A 25,886-nucleotide genomic window follows, 5' to 3' on the forward strand; every position below is an offset into this window, starting at 1 on the left:
TCCCATCCTTATGCAGCCTGATGTGACTAAGCCGTTTTTGGTTGAGGTTGATGCTTCCTCTGTGGGGGTTGGCGCAGTATTGTCTCAGGATAACAGGGATGGATTACATCCCTGTGCCTTTTTTTCAAAAAAATTTTCGGAGACTGAACTGAATTACGATATTGGTAATCGGGAATTATTGGCTATTAAACTCGCATTTGAACACTGGCGCCACTTCTTGGAAGGTGCGGAATTTCCCGTTCAGGTTCTTACGGATCATAAAAATCTGATATATCTTGATGCTGCCAAGCGCCTGAATGCCCGTCAGGCTAGGTGGGCACTGTTTTTCTCGCGGTTTAATTTCTCCGTTACTTACATCCCTGGTACTAAGAATGTTAAGGCGGATGCCTTGTCTCGCAGTTTTTCTCCCATAGTCGGTGCTGAGAAAGAGGAGAACATTTTACAAGAAGGTGTTGTGATAGCTGCTTTGGACTCCGTTTTGGAAGATGAGATTCTTAAAGCACAGGAGAATGCCCCATCTAACACTCCTCATGGGAGGTTGTTTGTGCCTGGGACCTTTAGGAGAGATTTGTTTGTTGAGTGTCATGAATCTCGGTTGGCAGGTCATCCCGGAATCTCTGAGACCAAGAGACTGGTGGGTCGCAGTTTTTGGTGGCCTGGATGGCAGAAGGAAGTCATTAAGTGGGTGCGTCAATGTACTATATGTGCTAGATCTAAGTCCTCACATACTCCTGCTGCAGGGTTGCTTTGTCCTTTGGAGGTTCCCAGTGCTCCTTGGACACATTTGGCTATGGACTTTATAACTGACCTTCCCCCCTCTGAGGGTTTTACTGTCATCTGGGTGGTCGTGGACCGTTTTAGCAAGATGTGTCACTTGGTTCCCTTCATCAAACTGCCCTGCGCTAAAACTCTCGCTAAGGCCTTTGTCAAGGAAATTGTCAGACTTCATGGCGTTCCTACTGACATTGTTTCTGATAGGGGTCCTCAGTTCGTGGCTCGTTTTTGGCGTGCCTTTTGTGACAGGTTGGGAGTTCATTTGTCGTTCTCGTCCGGATATCATCCTGAATCTAATGGCCAGACAGAAAGGGAAAACCAGGATGTTGAGCAGTTCTTGCGTTGTTTTGTGGCAGACAATCAAGAGGGGTGGTCTGAGTTTCTGCCACTTGCTGAATTTGCTCTGAACAATCATACATCTTCTTCTGCTGGTTGTTCGCCTTTTTTTTGTTGTTCTGGGAGACATCCGTCGTTTGGGTCGTTCTCCAAGTTGGGATCTGCCGTGCCTGAGGAGGAGAATTTTTCCGGTGATTTGGAGAGAGTTTGGACGGATGTGCGTGGTAATCTTCAGGAGGCCAACAGAAAATCTAAAGACTACTTTGATAGGAAACGACAGGAGGTTTTGTTCGCTGTTGGTGACATGGTTTGGTTGTCCTCTAGGAATCTGCGGTTGAGGATTCCTTCTAAGAAATTGGGTCCCAAGTTTGTAGGGCCCTTTAAGGTGCTTCAGGTTGTCAACCAATCTGCTGTTAGGTTGGAGGTTCCTACCTCCTGGACAATTAATCCGGTATTTCATGTCTCTCTGTTGAAAAAAGCTGTTGTATCGGATTGTGACGCCTCTGCCTCTGTTCCTCCGGTGGTGGAGGACGGGGAATATGAAATTTCTCGCATCCTTAACTCTAGACGGTATAGAGGTAGTTTGCAGTAACTTGTGGCCTGGAAAGGTTTCGGACCCGAGGATAACTCTTGGGTGAGGTCGGATGATGTTTCCGTGTCCAGACTTATCAGAGCGTTTCACAAGAGATTTCCTGATAAGCCTGGTCCTAGGGGATCCCGAGGATCCTCTTAGAAGGGGGGGTACTGTTAGAACCTTGCTCTTAGGTTTTTTCCTTTGCTGGTCACATGACCTTGTTGGCCTATTTAATCCCGCTCCGCCCTTCTGGCTTTGCTGGACTTCATTGTATAACTACTTTCTAGCTAGCCTGTGCCCTGTATCTAACTCTGTTAGTTTGCTTGGTCTATGGACCACTGTGTTCTTTATATTTTGTTTGTTCGTCTGTCTGCTACTATTTCTGTTAGGAGGTGTCCCATTTTCCTCCCAGTCCTTAGTACTTGTTGGGATTCCTTCCCCACATCTATAGGTCTCCGTACAGACTAGCTTAGGACTTTAGCAGGTCTGATCGCAGGATCAGGTCCCCTGTTACATCATAGGGATTTAGCTGAGTTCTATCGTAGGGACAGATCTCCTCTCTTTCCTTAGCTCTGGTAGCAGAACATAACATTAGGTTGAGATCAGGTGACTGACTTGGCCATTTAAGAATATTCCACTTCTTTGCTTTAATAAACTCCTGGGTTGCTTTGGCTTTATGTTTTGGGTCATTGTCCATCTGTAGTATGAAACGATGACCAATCAGTTTGGCTGCATTTGGCTGGATCTGAGCACACAGTATGGCTCTGAATACATCAGAATTCATTTGGCTGCTTCTGTCCTGTGTCACATCATCAATAAACACTAGTGACCAAGTGCCACTGGCAGCCATGCATGCCCAAGCCATCACACTGCCTCCGCCGTGTTTTACAGATGATGTGGTATGCTTTGGATCATGAGCTGTACCACGCCTTCACCATACTTTTCTCTTTCCATCATTCTGGTAGAGGTTGATCTTGGTTTCATCTGTCCAAAGAATGTTCTTCCAGAACCGTGCTGACTTTTTTAGATGTTTTTTAGCAATGTCCAGTCTAACCTTTTTATTCTTGATGCTTATGAGTGGCTTGCACTGTGCAGTGAACCCTCTGTATTTACTTTCATGCAGTCTTCTCTTTACGGTAGATTTGGATATTGATACGCCTACCTCTTGGAGAGTGTTGTTCACTTGGTTGGCTATTGTGAAGGGGTTTCTCTTCACCATGGAGATTATTCTGTGATCATCCACCACTGTTGTCTTCCGTGGGCACCCAGGTCTTTTTGTGTTGATGAGTTCACCAGTGCTTTCTTTGTTTCTCAGGATGTACCAAACTGTAGATTTTGCCACTCCTGATATTGTAGCAATTTCTCGGATGGATTTTTTCTGTTTTTGCAGCTTAAGGATGGCTTGTTTCACCTGCATGGAGAGCTCCTTTGACCGCATGTTTACTTCACAGCAAAACCTTCCAAATGCAAGCACCACACCTCAAATCAACTCCAGGCCTTTTATCTGCTTAATTGAGAATGACATAACGAAGGGATTGCCCACACCTGTCCATGAAATAGCCTTGGAGTCAATTGTCCAATTACTTTTGGTCCCTTTAAAAATAGGGTGGCACATGTTAAGGAGCTGAAACTCCTAAACCCTTATTCCAATTTTAATGTGGATACGGTCAAATGAAAGCTGAAAGTCTGAACTTCAACTGCATCTGAATTGTTTTGTTTAACATTTATTTTGGTAATGTCTAGAACAAAAATTAGAAAAATGTTGTCTCTGTCCAAATATATATGGACCTAACTGTATGTATTTATTATACCCATTTATATAGCTCCATTAATTCCATAGCGCTTTACAGACACCATCGTCACTGCCCGCTATTGGGTCTCACAATATAAATTCCCTATCAGTATGTCTTTGGAATATGGGAGGAAACCAGGGAAACTGGAGGAAATCCACGCAAACATGGGTAGAACATATAAACTCCTTGCAGATATTGCCCTTGGTGGGATTTGAACCCAGGACTCCAGTGCAAACCACTGAGCCTTATAGGAGACATATCTATGTAAGTTTCCATATTTTGGGCCCTCAGGATTCTATGTGAGTCATATTTGACATCATTTGAACACAGATCCTACATACTCCTTTGTGCATAAGGTCTAGAGTGTATTTTAGTGAAGTGATGATAAGTAAAACATGGAAAAAGTATGCATCTGCAATGGTGTGCATAGAAGAGAGGATCCCACAGTAAAGATTAATATGTGCCCCTCATTGTGGAGCAAACTCTGACACCCAGGACAGAATATCTTGGTATTTCTTTACTCTCCATATCATTTCAATAATCTTTGGGCCAATGCTTAACAATACATTTTCTGTGAAGACAGCAGTACTGATCCTGCTTTTACCACCAATGAACATGTAGGAAGGAGCAAACAAGGCTGGGTCCACTGTTCTCTAATGCCATAAAACAGCCACAGTCTGCTCCATGGCAAGTATACCCTTAAAATTTCAATTTAAAGGGGATGTCCAATCAAAATGATATGTCTGCAGTCACTCTGTGTGACTGCAGACCTATGAATCCCTCAGCACATGCACTGTGCACTGCAGGGATTCACCTGTATCTGAGCCAGGACTGCATTATGCATTTTCCCTGGCCAGAGCCTGACTTGTGGGCAATATACTTGTATTGAACGAGGCCGCACACCGTCTAGTGACATGACTGTCCAGTGGCCATGGCCAAATAGTGGGTGCGTTCTCACTCAATACAAGTGTATGGAGGGAGGCCATGCCCTCTAGATGGGCTCTGGCCAGGAGTATACATAACATATACCTCACCGCTGTTCCAGGCTCAGAAATTGGCGAATCCCTGCAGTGCACAGTGTGTGCGCTGGGGGAATTCATAAGTCTGCAGTCACACAGCGTTCTCTTTGTCCCCACAAGCCCCAGAACGGTCTTCTGTTGACACCTTTTTTGATGCCTTATGGATGATTTATGACGAACCTGACAGGGTCCAGGTCGTGGAGGCTAAGATCATGAACCTTATGCAGGGGGGCCACACCGCTAAGGATTAGAGCTCAGAGTTCCGGCAATTGTCTCCTGAGTTTCTGTGGAATGATGCTGCTCTCAGGTGTCAGTTTTGCTGTAGTCTTAGGGATACTGTTAAGGATGCTCTGGCTTTGCATACTCCACCCTGTTTTTTGAGGGCAGGCAAAAATTCGGGCCATTCATATGGATTATAGAATTCAAGAAAGGGACAGGGGGTTTCATTCATTCTTCCCGAGTCTGTTTCATTACCTGAGATAAAACCAATGGATGTTGGAGCAGCCAGCTCTCGGACCGAGGTGAGGAAACATCAGTGCAATCTTGGACTCTGTGGCTACTGTGGTTGCACTGGGCAATATCTCAAGGACTGCTTGATACAAGCAAACAAGCCGTCAGGAAATACCTAAGTCTGGGTGATTGGGAAGAGGTCACCCAAAGCTTCCAGGAACCTTTTTACTCCTCAGATAGAGTACTGTTGAATGTGGAACTATGTTTTCAGAATCAGCACTTGCTTTCATTGACTGTGTGTCTGCGCCAACTGTCACGGGTGTGTCGGAGGTGACAGACTGTCACTCTGCAGTGGCTTGTAGGAGGTCTCAACGTTTGGCATTGCAGACAGCTTCCTAGATAGGAGGCTGTCTTTAGGATCCAGCGACTACCTCCCTCTGGCCTGGGTGTATATATAGCTGGTCTCTCCAGGTGGGCGTCGCCGGTTAAATTCATTCCTACTTGGAACTTAGCTGAAGTAGCATCACATCCTCTTTGGAGTATTGAGGCCGTGTGCCCTGTTGGAGTTTCTTCTAAAGCTAAGTTGTAATTCCCCTGTGTTGTATTCCCTTTTGTCTTTAGAGTGCTAGCGGAGGCTGACTAGTGCTCATCTCCTCCCTTCCTTTAGCATCGGCATCTCTGCCTCCTGCCGGGCAGCAACGCTGTTCCCCTCACCGCCATGGCCCTGGTCCGGCGTCTTCCGGCTCCCGTCCTACAGCTACTGCGGCGTCCACTGCGCGCAGCTTCCCATGCACTGTGCTTAGGGCGCGCGCACTCCCTCCCTCTTAAAGGGGCCACATGCCATCTTAAAAAGTCCCCGGCCAATGGCCGGAGGACTTCCCCTATTTAAAGCACCTCCTCCAATATGGAGGTGCCTGTGCAATGGTCGTTGTTCTGTGTGCTAACACTTGCTTCAGCCCTCAGGTCCCGCTGCCTGTCAGTCCTGCCCGCCAGTCCGCCTGTCAGTCCTGCTCACCAGTCTGCCTGTCAGTCCTGCCCGCCTGTCTGCCTGTCAGTCTTGTTCGCCAGTCTACCTGCCAGTTACCTGCTGTGCTCACCAGCCTGCTTACCTGGAAGCACCTGCCTGTTACCTGTTGTGCCCGCCAGCCTGCTTACCTGGAGCACCTGCCTGTTACCTGTCGTGCCCACTAGGTTGTCTACCCGGACCACCCATCAGCTTTCCAGCTGTGCTCATCTGCGGTACAGGTCAGTTCCTGCCATCTGACCCGTGAGAGTCACCTGCTCTCACACAAGGTCGGTCCCAGAGTGGCACCTGGTCCCCCTGCTCGGTCCCTCCCTGGTTCACGGAGTCAATTGAGCCGCCGTGCAATCTTGGTCAGGCCGAGTAGGTACTTAGTTACGCCCTTCTGGTCCCTCCTTGCACCGAAACACAGAGGTTCCACCACCCGGACACGTAACACTTCCCCAGCTGTAGCCTTACGACAGGGATAATAGGGCAAGGCACATGATTGGCGACAGCTGAGGAGGCTGTGTAGGGACGTTAGGTGGAGACAGGGTGATGCTAGTCCAGATTAGAAGGTCACCCCTTCCCCCTTTCCCTAGTGTCTGAGCTCCCTTTCCATTTCCTCTCTATTTTGCTTTCACACCTGGTGTGACACCAACTCTATTGATTCTGGACTGTTTCTTAAATTATTATTAGGGATAGTTAGATTGGAAAGACCCATTTAAATTGTCTCCAATGACAAGACACCATTACTCAAAAACTTTGTCCATCTGGTAACGGTGGAATTCACACTAAGAGTGGGAATACTTCACTCGGAGTCCATCTCCTGTTATGTCTAAGACAATTTACCTGCTGGGTTGGTGTTGGGGTTTCCATGGCTGCATATTCATAATTTTGTTATTGATTGGTGTCAAAAGGATATTGTTAAGTGGAGCCCCAACTGCCATAAGAAATGTCTTCATTCTGTGCAAATTTGCTCCGCTAGTCTGGAGGGTCTGCCAGCATACCTGAAAGACTTCGTAGATATGTTCTCGGAAAAAGAGGCAGAAATACTACCTCCTCATCATCCTTATGATTGTGCGATTGATGTTATTCCTAACTCCAAATTTCCTAAAGCTTGTCTGTACAATTTATCTGGACCTTAACAGACTGCTATGAGAGAATATGTAAACAAAAGTTTATGTAAAGGTCATGTCTGTCCTTCCTCCTCACCTCTAGCTGCTGGTTTCTTCTTTGTGAAAAAAAAAGATGGGGGTCTCTGCCAGGGCCGGCGTCAGCACCCGGGCAAGTGCCGGGGCCCTGAGCAGGGGGGGCCCACTCACCCCGCCGCGCTATGGGACCTGTGAACGGAGGAGAGTGGTGTCAACGCCTGCCCCCACCACTTGCTCAGGGCCCCAGCAGCCGGCGGCACAATACTTACCTCTCCCCATGCCTCCGCAGCAGCTCCAGTCTCTTTCACGTCCTCTGACTGTGACATCTCAGGTCAGAGGGCGCAGTGACGTCTTTCCACCGCGCTGTCTCCTGAGCCATCACAGGCAGTGCACAGCGAGAAGACGCCGGCAACGCTGGAGTCTGGAGCAGAGGCAGCAGGTGAGAAGTGAGGTGAGTATTTGATTTTTTTTAATGTATGGAGGCATGGGGCATAATATGGTGAGGGGGGAACAAGTGACATCCTGCATGGGACATTATATGGGAGGGACAAGTGACATCCTGCATGGGGCATTATATGGGGGGGAACAAGTGACATCCTGCATGGGGCATTATAAGGGGGGGTGACATCCTGCATGGGGCATTAAAAGGGGGTAAAGTGACATCCTGCATGGCCATTATAAGGGAGGGGGGGTGTGACATCCTGCGTGGGGCATTAAAAGGGGGGGAGAAGTGACATCCTGCATGGGGCATTAAAAGGGGGGGTGAGTGACATCCTGCATGTGGCATTATAAGGGAGGGGGGGTGTGACATCCTGCATGGGGAATTATAAGGGGGGAAGTGACATCCTGCATGGGGCATTATAAGAGAGGGGGGTGACATCTTGCATGGGGCATTATAAGGGGGGGTGACATCCTGCATGGGGCATTAAAAGGAGGGGGTGACATCCTGCATTGAGCATTATAAGGGAGGGGGGTGACATCCTGCATGGGGCATTAAAAGGGGGTAAAGTGACATCCTGCATGGCCATTATAAGGGAGGGGGGGTGTGACATCCTGCGTGGGGCATTAAAAGGGGGGGAGAAGTGACATCCTGCATGGGGCATTAAAAGGGGGGGTGAGTGACATCCTGCATGTGGCATTATAAGGGAGGGGGGGTGTGACATCCTGCATGGGGAATTATAAGGGGGGAAGTGACATCCTGCATGGGGCATTATAAGAGAGGGGGGTGACATCTTGCATGGGGCATTATAAGGGGGGGTGACATCCTGCATGGGGCATTAAAAGGAGGGGGTGACATCCTGCATTGAGCATTATAAGGGAGGGGGGTGACATCCTGCATGGGGCATTATAAGGGGGGGAAATGACATCCTGCATGGGGCATTAAAAGGGCAGGGAAGTGACATTCTGCATGGGGCATTAAAAGGGGGAGTGACATCCTGCATGGGACATTATAAGGGAGGGGGGGTGACATCCTGTGACATCCTGCATGGAGCATTATAAGGGGGGGTGACATAATGCATAGGGCATTATAAGGGGGGTGACATTCTGCATGGGGCATTATAAGGGGGGGTGGCATCCTGCATGGGGCATTATATCGGGGGAACAGCCTGCGTGGGTCATTATGTGGGGGGAACAGCCTGCATGAGGCATTATGTGGGGGGAACAGCCTGCATGGAGCATTATGTGGGGCACAGCCTGCATGGAGCGTTATATAGGAGCCAGTATCCTGTATGGCGCATTATATGGGGGCCAGTATCCTGTATGGAGCGTTATATGGGGGCCAGTATCCTGTATGGAGCATTATATGGGGACCAGTATCCTGTATGGAGCATTTTATGGGGGCCAGTATTCCGTATGGAGTGATTCGCCGGTTTCTGAGCTATTGTGGAATTTACAATAGATATCGGTCATATAATGTAAGAAGTGAAATCTTTGGCATTGTACTATATATATATTTCTCTGCGGTATCTGTGCATCATGAATCGTGGTATTTGTTAAAGGGGCTCACTGAGACTCTTTCGCCCAGGGCCCACAAAAACCTGGAGCCGGCCCTGGTCTCCGCCCTTGCCTCAATTTGCGTGAACTAAATAAAATTATGGTTAAGAATACTTACCCACTTTTACTCATCCCCAACCTATGTATATAATCAGCTTACTAGGGCTAAATGGTTTTCTAAACTTGATCTTAGATGGGCTTATTATCTGATACACATCCAGAAGTGTGGTGAGTGGAAGACAACGTTTTTAATGTCTGAGGGTCTATTTGAGAATCTGGTCATGCCTTTTGGTTTAACCAATGCACCTGCTGTCTTTCAGAAATTTATGAATGACATTTTTTCTGATATTTATTGTGGTATACCTTGATGAAATTCTAATTTTTTCGTCTGACCTGAGTTCACACTAAGAGCATGTTCATTATGTTTTACAAAAACTCAGGGAAAATTCTTTGTTTGCAAAATTAGAAAAGTGTACTTTTGCTGTTCAAGAAATATAATTTCTGGGGATCATTGTATCTGCTGAAGGGTTTAAGATGAATCCCGGGAAGGTGCAGACTTTAATTGATTGGGTTCATCTTCACAACTTTAAAGGGGTATTGCCATCTCCAAGATCCTATCCCAACATGTAGTAGGTGTAATAATAATAATATTAGCAAATACCTCAAATTAGAAATGTAGTATAGTTATTCTGATTCCCTATGTCTTTCCTCATGTGTAGGCATTCTAGGACCTTAGGTATCCATGGTTACGACCACTAGCAGCTAGGTAACTAACTGTCACTATATCAGTGGTCGTAACCATGGATACCTAAGATCCTGCAATGTCCTGCACATGGGGTAAGCAATGTAGCAAATCAGAAAATCTATACTACATTTCTAATTGGGGGTATTTGCTAATATTATTATTATTATTATTACACCTACTACATATTGAGATAGGAGTTTGGAGATGGGAATACCCCGTTTAAAGCACTACTGCGTTTTTTAGGATTCGCCAATTACTATAGAAAATGTAATAGGGGTTTTTCGCAGATCGTTAAACCTCTTACTGTTCTCACATGTAAGGGGTGAATCTTAAGGTTTGGTCATCGGTTGCCATTGGGGCCTTTAATTAATGAATATATACACCAAAGAGAGTTACACTTCACACCCAGAGCCAATATTTTTAAAAATTAATCAGATCTTTATTGAAAACATTAATATTAAAACATATAAAAAGTGAGATACACCACTAGAAAAACCTAGGTGGGCAGCACCGGGCAAACATAGTTTTAAAGTACAAGTAGCAGTTCAAAGTTGAGTAAATTTCATGCTTATAAGATAAGCCTCGGACAAATCATTTCATTGCAAAACGCGAGTTGGGTGTGGTGGGTCCCCCGAAGCTCCTACTCAGGTAATTATGTAGCATTGTTTCCTTTCTTTTATTTGCTTATTTAAATATGTATTGTACTTTGACTGGATAAATTGGTATCCCTATCATGATATGTCACTTCGCCACTTTAGTACTTAGCATTGAATATTATCTTTATGTGGGATTAAGTAATAAGTGACTAAGTCACTAGTGTATTATCTTATAAGCATGAAATTTACTCAACTTTCAACTGCTACTTGTACTTTAAAACTATTTTTGCCCGATGCTGCCCACCTAGGTTTTTCCAGTGGTGTATCTCACTTTTTATGTGTTTTTAATATTAATGTTTTCAATAAAGATCTGATAATTTTTTTAAAATATTGGCTCTATGTGTGAAGCATAACTCTCTTTGGTGTTGTGAAGCATAACTCTCTTTGGTGTATTTATATTTGGTGCTTCATGGCCGTACACTTACTCAGGTTTAATTTATAGGTGCCTTTAATTAATGAAAAGAGTGCTTCATATCATGTCTATTCCAGTTTTGATTCAACCCAATATTCAGAAACCATTCATCATAGAGAATTTTCATCTGCTGAGAGAAATTATGATGTTGGAAATCGCCAGCTGTCAAGTTAGCTTTTGAAGAATGGAGGTATTTTTTGGAGGGAGCTATTCATCAGGATTATAAAAATTTAGCTTATATTGAATCTGCTAAACATTTAACCCTGAGACAGGCCATGTGATCCTTAGTTTTTTCTAGATTACATTTATCCATCACGTTCAGGTTGGGGTCAAAAAATGTTAGGGCTAACGCTTTATCAACCTTGATTAAGTTTCTCCTCCAGAACATCCATCCTCCATTCTTCCTCTATAGTAATTTCTATGGTATCCTCAGAAATGGAGACCGAGATTCGCGAAGTTCAGTCATTAGCTCCTTCCGCTTCTCCTGAGTCTAAATTATTTATGTCCGTGTATCTATGATTATGTCTGTTGCAAGAGTTTCATGAATCCATCTTGAATGTTCACCCCGAGGTCCCTGCTACGTAAAAAGCTATATGTAGACTATTTTGGTGGCCATCCATGCTTAACAATATTAAGGGGTTTGTATCAGCTTGTGAGGTTTGCACACGCGCTAAAGTTTATCATAACTGTCCAGCTGGGGAATTGGCTTCATTGCCTATTCCAGAAAGACCATGGACTCATTTGTCAATGGATTTCATTACTGATTTGCCTTTGCCTAGAGAACATTTTTTTATTTGGGTAATAGTTGACCTATTTAGTAAAAAAGATGACTTTGTGCGGTTATCGGGGTTACCTAATGCAGAGACGCTTTCCAGGTTATTTATCAATCATGTGGTGAGATTACACTGCATTTCTTTGAACATTGTATTTCATAGGGGGGTGCAGTTTGTCTCCAAATTCTGGACAGCATTTTGTAAGGAATTTGGGGATTGACTCATCGTTTTCCTCTGCTTACCACCCTGAAACCAACGGTCAGACAGAGAGGACAAATCAGTAGTTGGAACAAATTCTAAGGTGTTTCGTTGTGGCTCAGCAGGAGGACTGGTCCTCATTCTTACCGCTCGCTGAGTTTGCCTTTAACAGTTGGGTTAACCAGGCTACTGGAACCTTGCCGTATTTTTTGTAATTATGGTTTTCTTCCTCATTTTGGGGAATTCTCAAGGATAAGTTCTGGTTGTCCTAGAGTAGAGGTTGCCATACAGAAACTTGGGAATGTCTGGAGGGAGGTTCAGAATAATATTGGGGTGGCTCAGCGAGGCCAGCGACAGGAGGCAGATAGGAAACGTTCAGGGGGTTTCATATTCAAAGTTAGTGATAAGGTCTGGGTATCTTCCAAAAATATTACATTGAAAGTGCCATCTGCGAAGTTGGGTCCTATGTTTATTGGTCTGTATGAGATTTTGGAGGTAGTTAACCCAGTAACTTTCAGGTTAAAACTCCCTCCATCTTTTCGCATTCCAAATGTATTCCATAAATCTCTGTTAAAAGAGTTTGTCCCTTTGGTTTTGTCTCCTTCATCTCTGCCTGCGCTGGTTTCTGTCATTTACAGTTTTGAGTTTGAAATGCAGAAATTTGCTGATTCTCATAAAATTCATAATTCCCTCCAGTACCTCATTCACAGGTTACGGACTGCAGGAGAGATCTGGGTCTTTGCTCGCATCGTAAATGCCGATCGTCTGATCAGGGCCTATCATTGCAGGTTTCCTGGGAAACCTGGGGGTCCAGTGCCCCCCCCCCTAGAAGAGGGGGTACTGCCACGATTCCTCCGCTCAGTGAGAGACTGTTTTGCTGCCCTATGGAATCTTGGTCATACTGATTTGTCAATGTTTTGATTGACAGCTCGGACGTCCAATCTTGTGATGGGCTTTGCTGAGCTGTCAATAGTTTGACAGTTTGGCTGTCAAATCTGTGACTGGAAGGTGCTGGGCTTCCTCCTAATGTTCTTTGTTCTGGAGATTGCCCAGCTACTTAACTGAGCTTTCTGCCTCTGATCCCTGCCAGACGTAGGTTGTTCTGTGAGTGTTTGCCTGATTCTGTTGTGCTGAGTTCTGATCTTTCACTGCCTGATCCTTTCGACCATGTTCTGACTATCCTTTCATTTTGTCCTTCTGCTTTGATCCTCTATCTCCTTGTATTTTGACCCCGGCCTGTGACCTGAATTACGCCTTTTTCTGTCCCTTTGGTTTTCTTCGTATTCTCTTGCTACTGACCTCGGAATGTCTGACTTCTCTGCCTCATGGTCTGTCCGTGAGTAGTGACTAGCATCACAATAAGTTTTTAGTTTGAGGTGGCAGAATAAAGTGATAAGTGCTTGAATGAGTGGCGTGAAGGTCAGGGCAGAGTTGAACATTTCTTCAAGACAGTGGAGATATGAGATATTGTGGCCTAGAATGCGCGTTGTAAGGTTGCGACACACATCACAATGTAGCTAGGGCTTTACAATGCATATGCACAGAGATATCAAAGCTGGAAGTCCCAGTCTAGCGTGAAGATGCTGAGGGTTTCAGTGTGCGGTGACAGTAAGAAAAGGCGCTGAGGACTGTACCTTTTGCTGGTCCTCTATACACCTCAAATTACGAGAAATTTACAGTCTGGAGAATATGTATTTTTTAAAAATTTGAGTAGAATTCAATTCCTCTAAAATAAATTCACCTAACTCTATGCTGGACCATATAACCTGAGGTAGTTGTTAGATGAAGCTGTAGGGCCATACCTGTCTGATCCTTTTCTTCTCCTGCTTCGTAAAAACTGCTAATAACTTCTAATGTCCGATGTTAGTGAGCACAGAGCAGTCGCTGTAAACCTGAAAATATAACCAGACATTTGCAACATTGCCAGATAGATACTTCATCCAATATCCATGTTTTTTTTATACTCCCAAACATAACAGAAGCACTTCAAACAATAAATCTTTAAAATCTGTGGCAGGGCTAATGTCCTGCCCTGGGAGTAATGAAACAGAAGTAATGAAGTGAGGCAATAGCTGGACAAAAGGGATGAGTCAAAGAATGGTATATTAAAGAAGATGGAATTGTGGCATGTTTGAAAGAAGAAGGAAAGATTCTTGTTATTAGTAATAGGTGAAAGAGTCCTGGCTAAATGCAGATGTAAGGTTCAAGAGGTTTTCCACTACTTTTACATTGATGGCTAATCCTCAGCATACCGCCGCCGATCAGCTGTTATTGGTGCCGGCCAACGGCCGGACGTATTCACTTGCGGAGCTGGCCGTCTACATGTAGTGACTTCAGCAGGGTACTGCACATCTGCCTCCTATTGATTTGAACGGGAGGCGGATGTGTAGTACCAAGCCTCGGCTACTACAAGTAGACAGCCAGCTCTGCAAGCAAGTACCTCCGGCCGGTGGCCGCCAACACCAATCACAGTTGATCGGCGGGGGTGTCGGGTGTTGGACCATGGCCGATCAGACTTTGATGACCTATCCCAAGGATAGGCCATCAATGTAAAAGTAGTGGACAACCTCTTTTAGTATAAGGTGAGATGTGATAGGATGAAGTGGATAGGTGGTATACTGCCATTTGGAGAGTAGGTTGGAAAGCTTCTCATAGTTTATGGTGAAGGAGGTTATGGGGAAGAGGTCTTGGCAGTTGTGGGGACTGGTTATGGACACAATAAGGCTACAGTGGTGTGAAAAAGTGTTTGCCTCCTTCGTGATTTCTTATTCTTTTGCATGTTTGTCACACTTAAATGTTTCAGATCACAAAACATATTTAAATATTAGTCAAAGATAACACAAATAAACACAAAATGCAGTTATTAAATGAAGGTTTTTATTATTAAGGGGAAAAAAAATTGAAACTTACAGGGCTCTGTGTGAAAAAGTGATTGCCCCCTAAGGCTGTGTGCCCATGTAGCGTTTTTTAAGCGTTTATGCTGCGGAATATCCGCAGCGGAAACGCTTGTGAAACGCTAGGTAATCCGCACCCCATGGTCCCCAAGGGGATTCCGCATGTTCTATGCACATGCTGCGGATTTTTCCGCAGCGTTTATGCCGCGTACAAAAATCCGCAGCATGTCATTTAATTTTGTGGAAGCGCAGCGGAACTCCCGCCATTGACTTGCATTGAGACGCATAGAAACCGCGACTGTACATTTTTACAAGCGGCTTCTATGCGTCTCTATGTGCGGATGGTACCCAGTTCTGGAGGAGAGAAGACTCTCATCCAGACCTGGGTACCATTGTACCTGTAAAAGAAGAATAAAATAACAAATAAAGTTTATATTCACCTGTCCGGCGGCTTGTCTCTGAATGCCGGCATCGCTTGAGGACCTGCGGTGACGTCACAGTCATGTGACCGCAGGCCCTTCACCGCTCTGTCTCGCGAGATGCCGGCATCCAGGAACCAGACAGGAAGCAGCGCTGCAGCCACGCCGGGACATCGGGGGTGAGTATAGCTTTATTTGTTTTCATTTTTACGGTTCACACTGTATAAATCCATGCTGTTTGCATGGATTTATACAGTGTGACCTAGTTGTCAAGCACTTTCCAAGTGATGCTATTGCCTGGAAAGCGCTTGTCAATCTGCATGCAGAAACGCATGTGAATCCGCATGTGGATCCGCATGTATTCTGCAGGAAAAACGCATGCACAATCTGCATGCGTTTTTTTCTGCCAGGGAGATGCAGAAATGCTGCAGAAATTTTCTGCCTCATTTCTGCATCGTGGGCACATAGCCTAAACCTAATAACTGGTTGGGCCACCCTTAGCAGCAACAACTGCAATCAAGCTTTTGCGATAACTGCCAATGAGTCTTTTACAATGCTCTGGATGAATTTTGGCACACTCATCCTTACAAAATTGTTGTAATTCAGCCATATTGGAGGGTTTCCGAGTATGAATAACCTTTTTAATGTCGTGCCACAGCATCTCAATTGGATTAAGATCAGGACTTTGACTAGGCCACTCCAAAGACTTAATTTTGTATTTCTTAAAGGGAAATCTGTCACGTCCTAGTTACTATCATCACTGCCCCCATTGGTTTGTTAGTGATGCAGTGTGCATCACTAACAAGCTGTTTAATGAAAATCAGTGGTAGTATAATGATTTTATAATGTTTTATATACTTTTTCCTACCTACTCGTATTCAGTCAAAGGGATGTGATTCTCAGATTCTGTCATGGGCGGGCGCCACATTCAGTCAGTGTTGGCGCTGCTCATGACATTTGAATACTGCTCCTGACAAGCACTATGTTTGTGGGACGCATGTGCATTTGCACATGTCGGGCCGCTGTGTAATTACCGGCTTCAGTGTGCACGCGCAGAATGTGAGCAGTCAATGTATCCTGCGGTCACCGCTGCAGTGTCACTGCGCATGCGGTGACCACAAGATACATTGACTGCACACGTGCCAGGAGCCACAGGTCACAGCGCATGCTCACTGAAGCAGGTAATTACACAGCCTCAGTGCACATGAGCCGGACCAGCAGCCCGACGTATGCAAATGCCCATGATTGATTCTGAGAATCACACCCCTATGACTGAATACGAGCAGGTAGGACAAAGTATATAAAACATTAGAAAAGCATTACTATACCACCAATTTTCATGAAAACAGCTTGTTAGTGATGCACATTGCATCACTAACAAAGCAATGGGGGCAGTGTACATAGCAACTAGGATGTGACAGGTTCCCTTTAAAGAAGTTGTCAGGTACTTTTTTTAAATTGCCCAATGTATTCAGCATGTGGGGATAAGTATATTTGTAAATACCTTGTGTTGCTCATAATGCCTGTGAGCAGCGCTTGATTGAGAACAGGTGTGGCTGTAATCAGACCTGTGTGTGGCTAGGGAAATTGAACTCAGCTTCCCAAAGATGTGATAAACCACAGTTAATTTATGTTTTAAGGGATAAGGTCAATCACTTTTAGACACAGGGCCCTGTAAGTTTGGATTTCTTTTCCCCTTAATAATAAGGACCTTAATTTAAAAACTGCATTTTGTGTTTATTTGTGTTATCATTGTCTAATATTTAAATTTGTCTTGTGATCTGAAACATTTAAGTGTGACAAACATGCAAAATAATAAGAAATCAGAAAGGGGGCAAACACTTTTTCACACCACTGTAAGTCCTTATTGTCCAAAAACATAGAGGATTTCCTGCTGTGTATTTGCTTGCAGAAAATATGCTGCAATTTACAGTGCCTGCAAAGTTCAACAGATTTTCAAAAATGTCAGGTACGTGCTTCAAAAAATATCCACAGCATAAACTGACAGGAGCTTGGTCATTTAGGCCAAAAGTGGTTTAGTCCTAGGCTTAGTCATTGGTATCAAAAAATGTCTTAGTTCTTAAGGGGTTAAAATCAAATCAACACTTAGATGTTAATTTTAACTGATTTTCAAACAGCAGGTTAAGGTAGGTCAGAGCCTTCTCTGAAGAAGTGTGTTTTTAGGTTGTGATTGAAATTTTTTAAGGTAAAGAAGAGTCTGAAAGGTTTGGGTAGGTTAATGACCTCCATAGTTAAGAGATGCATAGGAGAAATCAAAGAAATGGTTGTGTGGGTTTGATATCTGTAGCATGTCAATTAATGCTGCAGCTGTAGGTGCAAGTTTTAGGCTGTGTGCCCACGATGCGTTTTTTAAGCGTTTCTGCAGCGGCGAAAACGCTGCAGAAACGCTTAAAAAACACATGGTACAAGGCCTGCCATCTTCCCCAATGATAATCCGCATGTGCTGTGCACATGCTGCGGAAATTTCCGCTGTGGATTATCATTGCAGAAAAAAATGCAGCACTACCAATAATTTTGCGGAAGCGCTGTGTTTTCGCCGCCATTGATTTTCATTGGAACGCATGGATTCCGCATCACTGCATCTGTACATGCGGATTACATGCGTTTCAATGTGCGGATGGTACCCAGGAGTGGAGGACAGGAGACTCTCCTCCGTACCCGGGAACCTTAGAATCTCTGAAAAAAATACTAAAATAAAAAATAAATGTTATATTTACCTTCTAACTGCCCCCGCTGCGCTTGTCCTCCCATGCCAGCAGCTCGCGATGGACTGAAGGACCTGCGCTGACTTCATAGTCATGTGACGGCAGGTCCTTCAGTGTACCGCGATCTGCCAGCAGCCAGGACGGAGCAAAGCAAGACTGCGGGGGCCATCAGAAGGTAAGTATAGATTTATTTTTTTATTTTTAACCATTCTTTTGGTCACACTATATAAATCCATGCCGTTTGCATGGATTTATATAGTGTGACCAAGTTGACAAGCACTTTCCAAGTGATGCTAAAATCGCTTGGAAAGCGCTTGTCAACCCGCATGCGGAAATGCATGTGAAGAACGCTTCAGATCCGCATGTCCCTGGCAGGAAAAACGTATGTACAATCCGCATGTACAATCTGCATGCGTTTTTTCTGCAAGGGAGATGCAGAAACGCTCAGGAAAAATCCGGAGAATTTCTGCATCGTGGGCACATAGCCTTAGCCTTTGCTAAGCAAATCATGAAATGTGCCTTGTCCCCGTATCTTTTTTGCACTATATATACCACTGCGGGTATCACTGCCGGGACCTCCGCTGGCTGAGGTCTACAGCAAATACCCTCTGTGGGAATGTAGCCTACAATGAAGTTTTCTTAGATGCCGTTGACCTTGTGTTTGAAATAAGAGGAAGAGTACAGTTGCCAAAAGACTTCAATAACAATGGATCTGTTTCCTCTTGATATATCCATAGCCAGACAATGAAAATAATGATATTATAATATTCATTAAGTTATGGCTCATCCACCCCTTTGTGCAAATAACTTATTATGATGTATCCGTTGACAGATCTCATTTACTTCTCTGAGACAAAATTCCGACAAAGTGAATGTGTTTGCAGTAATCAATATGGGCACTTCACAGTAAGAATAGTGCGGTCGAGCCCTTACAAATTCTGAATGATTGGTTTATTCTTTTATTCAAAGGTTCATTATCTAACAAACACATACAGTACAGACCAAAAGTTTGGACACACCTTCTCATTTAAAGATTTTTCTGTATTTTCATGACTATGAAAATTGTACATTCACACTGAAGGCATCAAAACTATGAATTAACACATGTGGAATTATATACTTAGCAAAAAAGTGTGAAACAACTGATAATATGTCTTATATTCTAGGTTCTTCAGAGTAGCCACCTTTTGCTTTGATGACTGCTTTGCACACTCTTGGCATTCTCTTGATGAGCTTCAAGAGGTAGTCACCGGAAATGGTTTTCACTTCACAGGTGTGCCCTGTCAGGTTTAAATGGGGTTGGGACCATCAGTTGTGTTGTGCAGAAGTCTGGTGGATACACAGCTGATAGTCCTACTGAATAGACTGTTAGAATTTGTATTATGGCAAGAAAAAAGCAGCTAAGTGAAGAAAAATGAGTGACCATCATTACTTTAAGAAATGAAGGTCAGTCAGTCCGAAAAATTGGGCAAACTTTGAAAGTGTCCCCAAGTGCAGTTGCAAAAACCATCAAGCGCTACAAAAAAAATGGCTCACATGAGGACCGCCCCATGAAAGGAAGACCAAGAGTCACCTCTGCTTCTGAGGATAAGTTTATCCGAGTCACCAGCCTCAGAAATCGCAGGTTAACAGCAGCTCAGATTAGAGACCAGCTCAATGCCACACAGAGTTCTAGCAGCAGATACATCTCTACAACAACTGTTAAGAGGAGACTTTGTGCAGCAGGCCTTCATGGTAAAATAGCTGCTAGGAAACCACTGCTAAGGTCAGGCAACAAGCAGAAGAGACTTGTTTGGGCTAAAGAACACAAGGAATGGACATTAGACCAGTGGAAATCTGTGCTTTGGTCTGATGAGTCCAAATTTGAGATCTTTGGTTCCAACCACCGTGTCTTTGTGCGACGCAGAAAAGGTGAACGGATGGACTCTACATGCCTGGTTCCCACCGTGAAGCATGGAGGAGGAGGTGTGATGGTGTGGGGGTGCTTTGCTGGTGACACTGTTGGGGATTTATTCAAAATTGAAGGCATACTGAACCAGCATGGCTACCACAGCATCTTGCAGCGGCATGCAATTCCATCTGGTTTGCGTTTAGTTGGACCATCATTTAATTTTCAACAGGACAATGATCCCAAACACACCTCCAGGCTGTGTAAGGGCTATTTGACCAAGGAGGAGACTGATGGGGTGCTACACCAGATGACCTGGCCTCCACAGTCACCAGACCTGAACCCAATCGAGATGGTTTGGGGTGAGATGGAGCGCAGAGTGAAGGCAAAAGGGCCAACAAATGCTAAGCATCTCTGGGATTGTTGGAAGACCATTTCCGGTGACTACCTCTTGAAGCTCATCAAGAGAATGCCAAGAGTGTGCAAAGCAGTCATCAAAGCAAAAGGTGGCTACTTTGAAGACCCTAGAATATAAGACATATTTTCAGTTGTTTCACACTTTTTTGTTAAGTATATAATTCCACATGTGTTAATTCATAGTTTTGATGCCTTCAGTGTGAATGTACAATTTTCATAGTCATGAAAATACAGAAAACACTTTAATTGAGAAGGTGTGTCCAAACTTTTGGTCTGTACTGTATATTAGCGCTGATGACTCTTTTTTCTTTTATATACTGCTATTAAATGTGCTAACAAAATCTACAAGAGAATATAAATGGAACTAATTCTAGTAAGCCATGCTAATAAAAAATATAGCATTCTAATGACAAGGTCTCTTTCATGTACAACACCTGTTATTTTATTCTTCACAACATATGTAGATATATGGAGGAAAAAGAATACAGACGCATAGCACTAAAAATAACCGTAACACATTTATTCTCAGTTGGCTTGGTAGATGCTTCTGCATTCTTTCCATAACTAATAATAATATTTTATTTTCAGAAATTTCTACCAAAAAATCAAGGACCATGACCTTCTGGACAAAAGGAAAACTGTGACAGCGTTAAAAGCAGGAGAAGACAGAGCGATACTCCTGGGGCTGGCAATGATGGTCTGTTCCATTATGATGTATTTTCTTCTAGGGATAACACTACTTCGGTCATACATGCAGAGGTAATTTGGTGCCTGTCGCATCCAATGTGAATATATATGACCTTATTGCTTTTACTGGGTTCATTTCATCGCTTTTTCGTAACTTTCCAATCTGTTTGAAACATTTAATGTGCAATAGAAAATTAAAACTGTGTAACACCAAATGAATAAGACCTGAATTGGAAGCTTTGCATTCCGAACACATATGCGATCACCAGCTTTGAAGCTAGGTACAGAAACAGACTAAAATGACACCAGATGTCTCTGTGAAATAAAAGTGCATTGGTTTTAACAGTGGGTGGAATTCATCAAAGAAGAGAAAAGCAGAAAGGAAGTCGCATAGATCACATTCATTGGCTTACTATATAAACTATCTCACCAGCAAATGCTAAAACTGGAAAACACGGGACGGGGTATCAGAGTTGGCGCGATATAGTTACACATGAAATATGAATATTCACTCAGATATAAGTATTTTCTCAGGTTAAATTCATACGGTACAATTTTTGGTGCACAAATTAAATGTTAGTGTACCTGAGTGCAAGTAATTCTTTTTTGTGTTTTTACAGTTATATGAAAAAGTTTGGGCACCCCTATTAATCTTAAGCTTAATGTTTTATAAAAATTGGTGTTTTTTCAACAGCTATTTCAGTTTGATATATGTAATAACTGTTGGACACAGTGATGTTTCTGCCTTGAAATGAGGTTTATTGTACTAACAGAAAATGTGCAATCTGCATTCAAACAAAATTTGACAGGTGCATAAGTATGGGCACCCCACCAGAAAAGTGACATTAATATTTAGTAGATCCTCCTTTTGCAAAAATAACAGCCTCTTGTCACTTCCTGTAGCTTTTAATGAGTTCCTGGATCCTGGATGAAGGTATTTTTGACCATTCCTCTTTACAAAACAATTCCAGTTCAGTTAAGTTTAATGGTCGCCGAGCATGGACAGCCCTCTTCAAATGATCCCACAGATGTTCAATGATATTCAGGTCTGGGGACTGGGATGGCCATTCCAGAACATTGTAATTGCTCCTCTGCATGAATGCCTGAGTAGATTTGGAGCGGTGTTTTGGATCATTGTCTTGCTGAAAGATCCATCCCCTGCGTAACTTCAACTTTATCACTGATTCTTGAACATTATTGTCAAGAATCTGCTGATACTGAGTGGAATCCATACGTCCCTCAACTTTAACAAGATTCCCGGTGCCGGCATTGGCCACACAGCCCCAAAGCATGATGGAACCTCCACCAAATTTTACTGTGGGTAGCAAGTGTTTTTCTTGGAATGCTGTGGTTTTTTGCCGCCATGCATAACGCCTTTTTGTATGACCAAACAACTCAATCTTGGTTTCATCAGTCCACAGGACCTTCTTCCAAAAATAAATTGGCTTCTCCAAATGTGCTTTTGCATACCTCAGTCGACTCTGTTTGTGGCGTGCTTGCAGAAACGGATTCTTTTGCATCACTCTCCCATACAGCTTCTCCTTGTGCAAAGTGCGTTGTATAGTTGACCGATGCACAGTGACACCATCTGCAGCAAGTTGATGCTGCAGCTATCTGGAGGTGGTCTGAGGATTGTCCTTGACTGATCTCACCATTCTTCTTCTCTGCCTTTCTGATGTTTTCTTGGCCTGCCACTTCTGGCCTTAACAAGAACTGTCCCTGTGTTCTTCCATTTCCTTACTATGTTCCTCACAGTGGAAACTGACAGGTTAAATCTCTGAGACAGCTTTTTGTATCCTTCCCCTGAACAACTATGTTGAATAATCTTTGTTTTCAGATCATTTGACAGTTGTTTTGAGGAGCCCATGATGCCACTCTTCACAGGAGATTCAAACAGGAGAACAACTTGCAAGTGGCCACTTTAAGTAGCTTTTCTCATGATTGCATACACCTGGCTATGAAGTTCAAAGCTCAATGAGGTTACAAAACCAAAAAAAGTGCTTTAGTAAGTCAGTAAAAAGTAGGTAGGAGTATTTAAAACAAGAAAATGATAAGGGTGCCCATACTTATGCACCTGTCAAATTTTGTTTGAATGCAGATTGCACATTTTCTGTTAGTACAATAAACCTCATTTCAAGGCAGAAACATTACTATGTCCAACAGTTATTACATATATCAAACTGAAATAGCTGTTGCAAAAACACCAATTTTTATAAAATATTAAGCTTAAGATTAGTGTTGAGCCACCCCCGTAGTGTTCGGGTTCGGTTCGGTTCGTCGAACACCGGGATGTTCGAGGAACTGTTCGTCGAACTGTTCGTCGAACACCTTAGAACACCGTCGAACACCGTTAAAACCAATGGCAGGCAAACAAAAACACATAGAAACACATAGAAAACACCTGCAAAGGTGTCCAAGAGCTGACAAACTGCTCAGAAGACACTCTCTTTAAAAAAGCCGGCCGGCAAATTCAGCAGCGGCATACACCGGTACCCGACAATTTAGACAAGAAGGAATAGAGCATCACACATAGATTAGATAGATAGAAACATGTCAGTCACACATATAAGAAGAACAGTGACAGTGTTGGTTACTGCACTTGTCATTTAGTGTAAAGGATTTATTAAAAAAAATATTAGTGTTTTCATGCACCGTCTCTTTAAAAAAGCCGGCCGGCAATTCAGCATCTGTACCCGACAATTTAGAACAGAAAGAATAGAGCTTCACACATAGATTAGATAGATAGAAACATGTCAGTCACATATATAATAAGTACAGTGATAGTGTTGCTTACTGTACTTGTCATTTAGTGCAAAGGATTTATTTAAAAAAATAATAGTGTTTTCATGCACTGTCTCTTTAAAAAAGCCGGCCGGCAATTCAGCAGCGGTACCCGACAATTTAGAACAGAAAGATAGAGCATCACACATAGATTAGATAGATAGAAACATGTCAGTCACATATATATGAAGTACAGTGATAGTGTTGGTTACTGTACTTGTCATTTAGTATTAAAATAAAGGATTTATTATTAAAAAAATTGGCGTGGGGTTCCCCTTAATTTTAGGCTCTAGCGGAGGTTAAGCAGACGGCTGGGGCAGATGTTTGAAGCCTGGGAAGGGGGTAATACCCACGGAGCTTCCCAGGCTACTAATATCAGCCCCCAGCTGAATACATAGCCTTTACTAGCTATTAAAATGGGGGACCCCCCCAAAAAAATGACGTGGGGTCCCCCCTAATTTAATAGCTAGCAAAGGCTAGGCAGACAGCTGGGGGCTGATATTAATAGCCCAGGAAGGGAGCCATGAATATTGGCCCCCTCCCAGGCTAGAAACACCAGCCGTCAGCCGCCCCAGAAATGGCGCATTCATAGGATGCGCCAATTCTGGCACTTAGCCTCGCTCTTCCACGCTGCCCTGGTGCGGTGGCAGGGGGTAATAGGGTTGGGGTTGATGTCAGCTTATAATGCCAGCTGACATCAAGCCCAGGTTAGTAATGGAGAGGCGTCTATAAGACACCCCCATTACTAACCCCATAGTCAAAGTTAAAAAAAACACAAACACCCAGAATAAAGTCCTTTAATTGAAATAAAGACACAATCCTTTATTGTTCTAAATTAAACCATACTTACTATCACGCCCATTCCAGCTGAAGCCAACGATCTCCTGCAATAAAAGAAAAATAATAAAGCAACCTCATCCTTACCTTTCCATGGTTCCCACGACAGCTTCAGCTCTGCTACATCGAGATGACAGGCTGGACCGCAGCAGAACGCTGCCATCCAGCCTGTCATCCCGCAGACACTGAGAAGCGCAGGCTTGCTTGCGCTGCTCAGCGTCTCTCTGTGACGACATCCAGATGAGCCGAGTTCATGTCCAATGAACTCGGCTCACCTCATGCACGCTACTGACAGCGTGGGAAAATTCTCACGCTGAAGCGCTGATTGCAGGAGAATTTTCCCACGCTGTCAGTGACGTGCAGGAGGTGAGCTGAGTTCATTGGACATGAGCTCACCTCATGCACATCACTGACAGCGTGGGAGAATTCTCCTGCACTCAGCACTTCAGCGTGAGAATTTTCCCACGCTGTCAGTGACGTGCATGAGGTGAGCCGAGTTCATTGGACATGACCTCGGCTCATCTGGATGCCGTCACAGCGAGACAGTGAGGAGCGCAAGCATGCGTGCGCTTCTCAGTGTCTGCGGGATGACAGACTGGATGGCAGCGTTCTGCTGCGGTCCAGCCAGTCATCTCGATGTAGCAGAGCTGAAGCTGTCGTGGGAACCATGGAAAGGTAAGGATGAGGTTGGTTTATTATTTTTCTTTTATTGCAGGAGATCGTTGGCTTCAGCTGGAATGGGTGTGATGGTAAGTATGGTTTAATTTAGAACAATAAAGAATTGTGTCTTTATTTCAATTAAAGGACTTTATTCTGGGTGTTGTGTTTTTTTTAAATACTTTACTAGAAATTCATGGCGGTCATGTCTAATACTGGCGTGACCCCATGAATTTTGGGCTTGGGGCCAGCTGATAATACCAAGCTGGCCCTAACCCCTTTATTACCCAGTGAGCCACCGCACCAGGGCCCTGGATGAGTTGGGTACAGCGCCAGAAGATGGCGCTTCTATGAACGCGCCATTTTCCGGGGTGGCTGCGGACTGCAATTTGTAGCGGGGGGGGCCCCAGAAAGCTTGGGCCTCCCTGCGCTGCAGATTCCAGCCCCCAGCTGCCTAGTTGTACCTGGCTGGACACAAAAATAGGGCGAAGCCCCACGTACTTTTTTTTTAATTATTTCATGAAATTCATGAAATAATTAAGAAAAAAAGGGCTTCCCTATATTGTTGTGTCCGGCCAGGTACAAATAGGCAGCTGGTGGATGGGGGCAGCCCGTTCCTGCCTGCTGTACCTGGCTGGACACAAATATAGTGCGAAGCCCCACTTCAATTTTTTTTAATTATTTCATGAAATTCATGAAAT

The 25,886-nt window shown here is 44.0% G+C and overlaps 1 protein-coding gene across 3 annotated transcripts in view; it reads left to right on the forward strand.

The window, feature by feature from the left end:
* The window catches only part of KCNMB2 (potassium calcium-activated channel subfamily M regulatory beta subunit 2), a 1,341,694-nt gene that overhangs the window by 1,237,769 nt on the left and 78,039 nt on the right, over nucleotides 1-25,886 (forward strand). For all 3 annotated transcript variants that reach the window (XM_073674936.1, XM_073674935.1, XM_073674934.1), the window contains one exon: nucleotides 20,812-20,982. In XM_073674936.1, the coding sequence (XP_073531037.1) occupies nucleotides 20,812-20,982 (171 nt within the window). The remainder of the gene's footprint in view (nucleotides 1-20,811; nucleotides 20,983-25,886) is intronic.

Source organism: Phyllobates terribilis, unplaced genomic scaffold (genome assembly GCF_046119375.1).
Source record: "Phyllobates terribilis strain yellow unplaced genomic scaffold, ASM4611937v1 Scaffold_3__8_contigs__length_932513732, whole genome shotgun sequence".
Lineage (NCBI taxonomy): Eukaryota > Metazoa > Chordata > Amphibia > Anura > Dendrobatidae > Phyllobates > Phyllobates terribilis.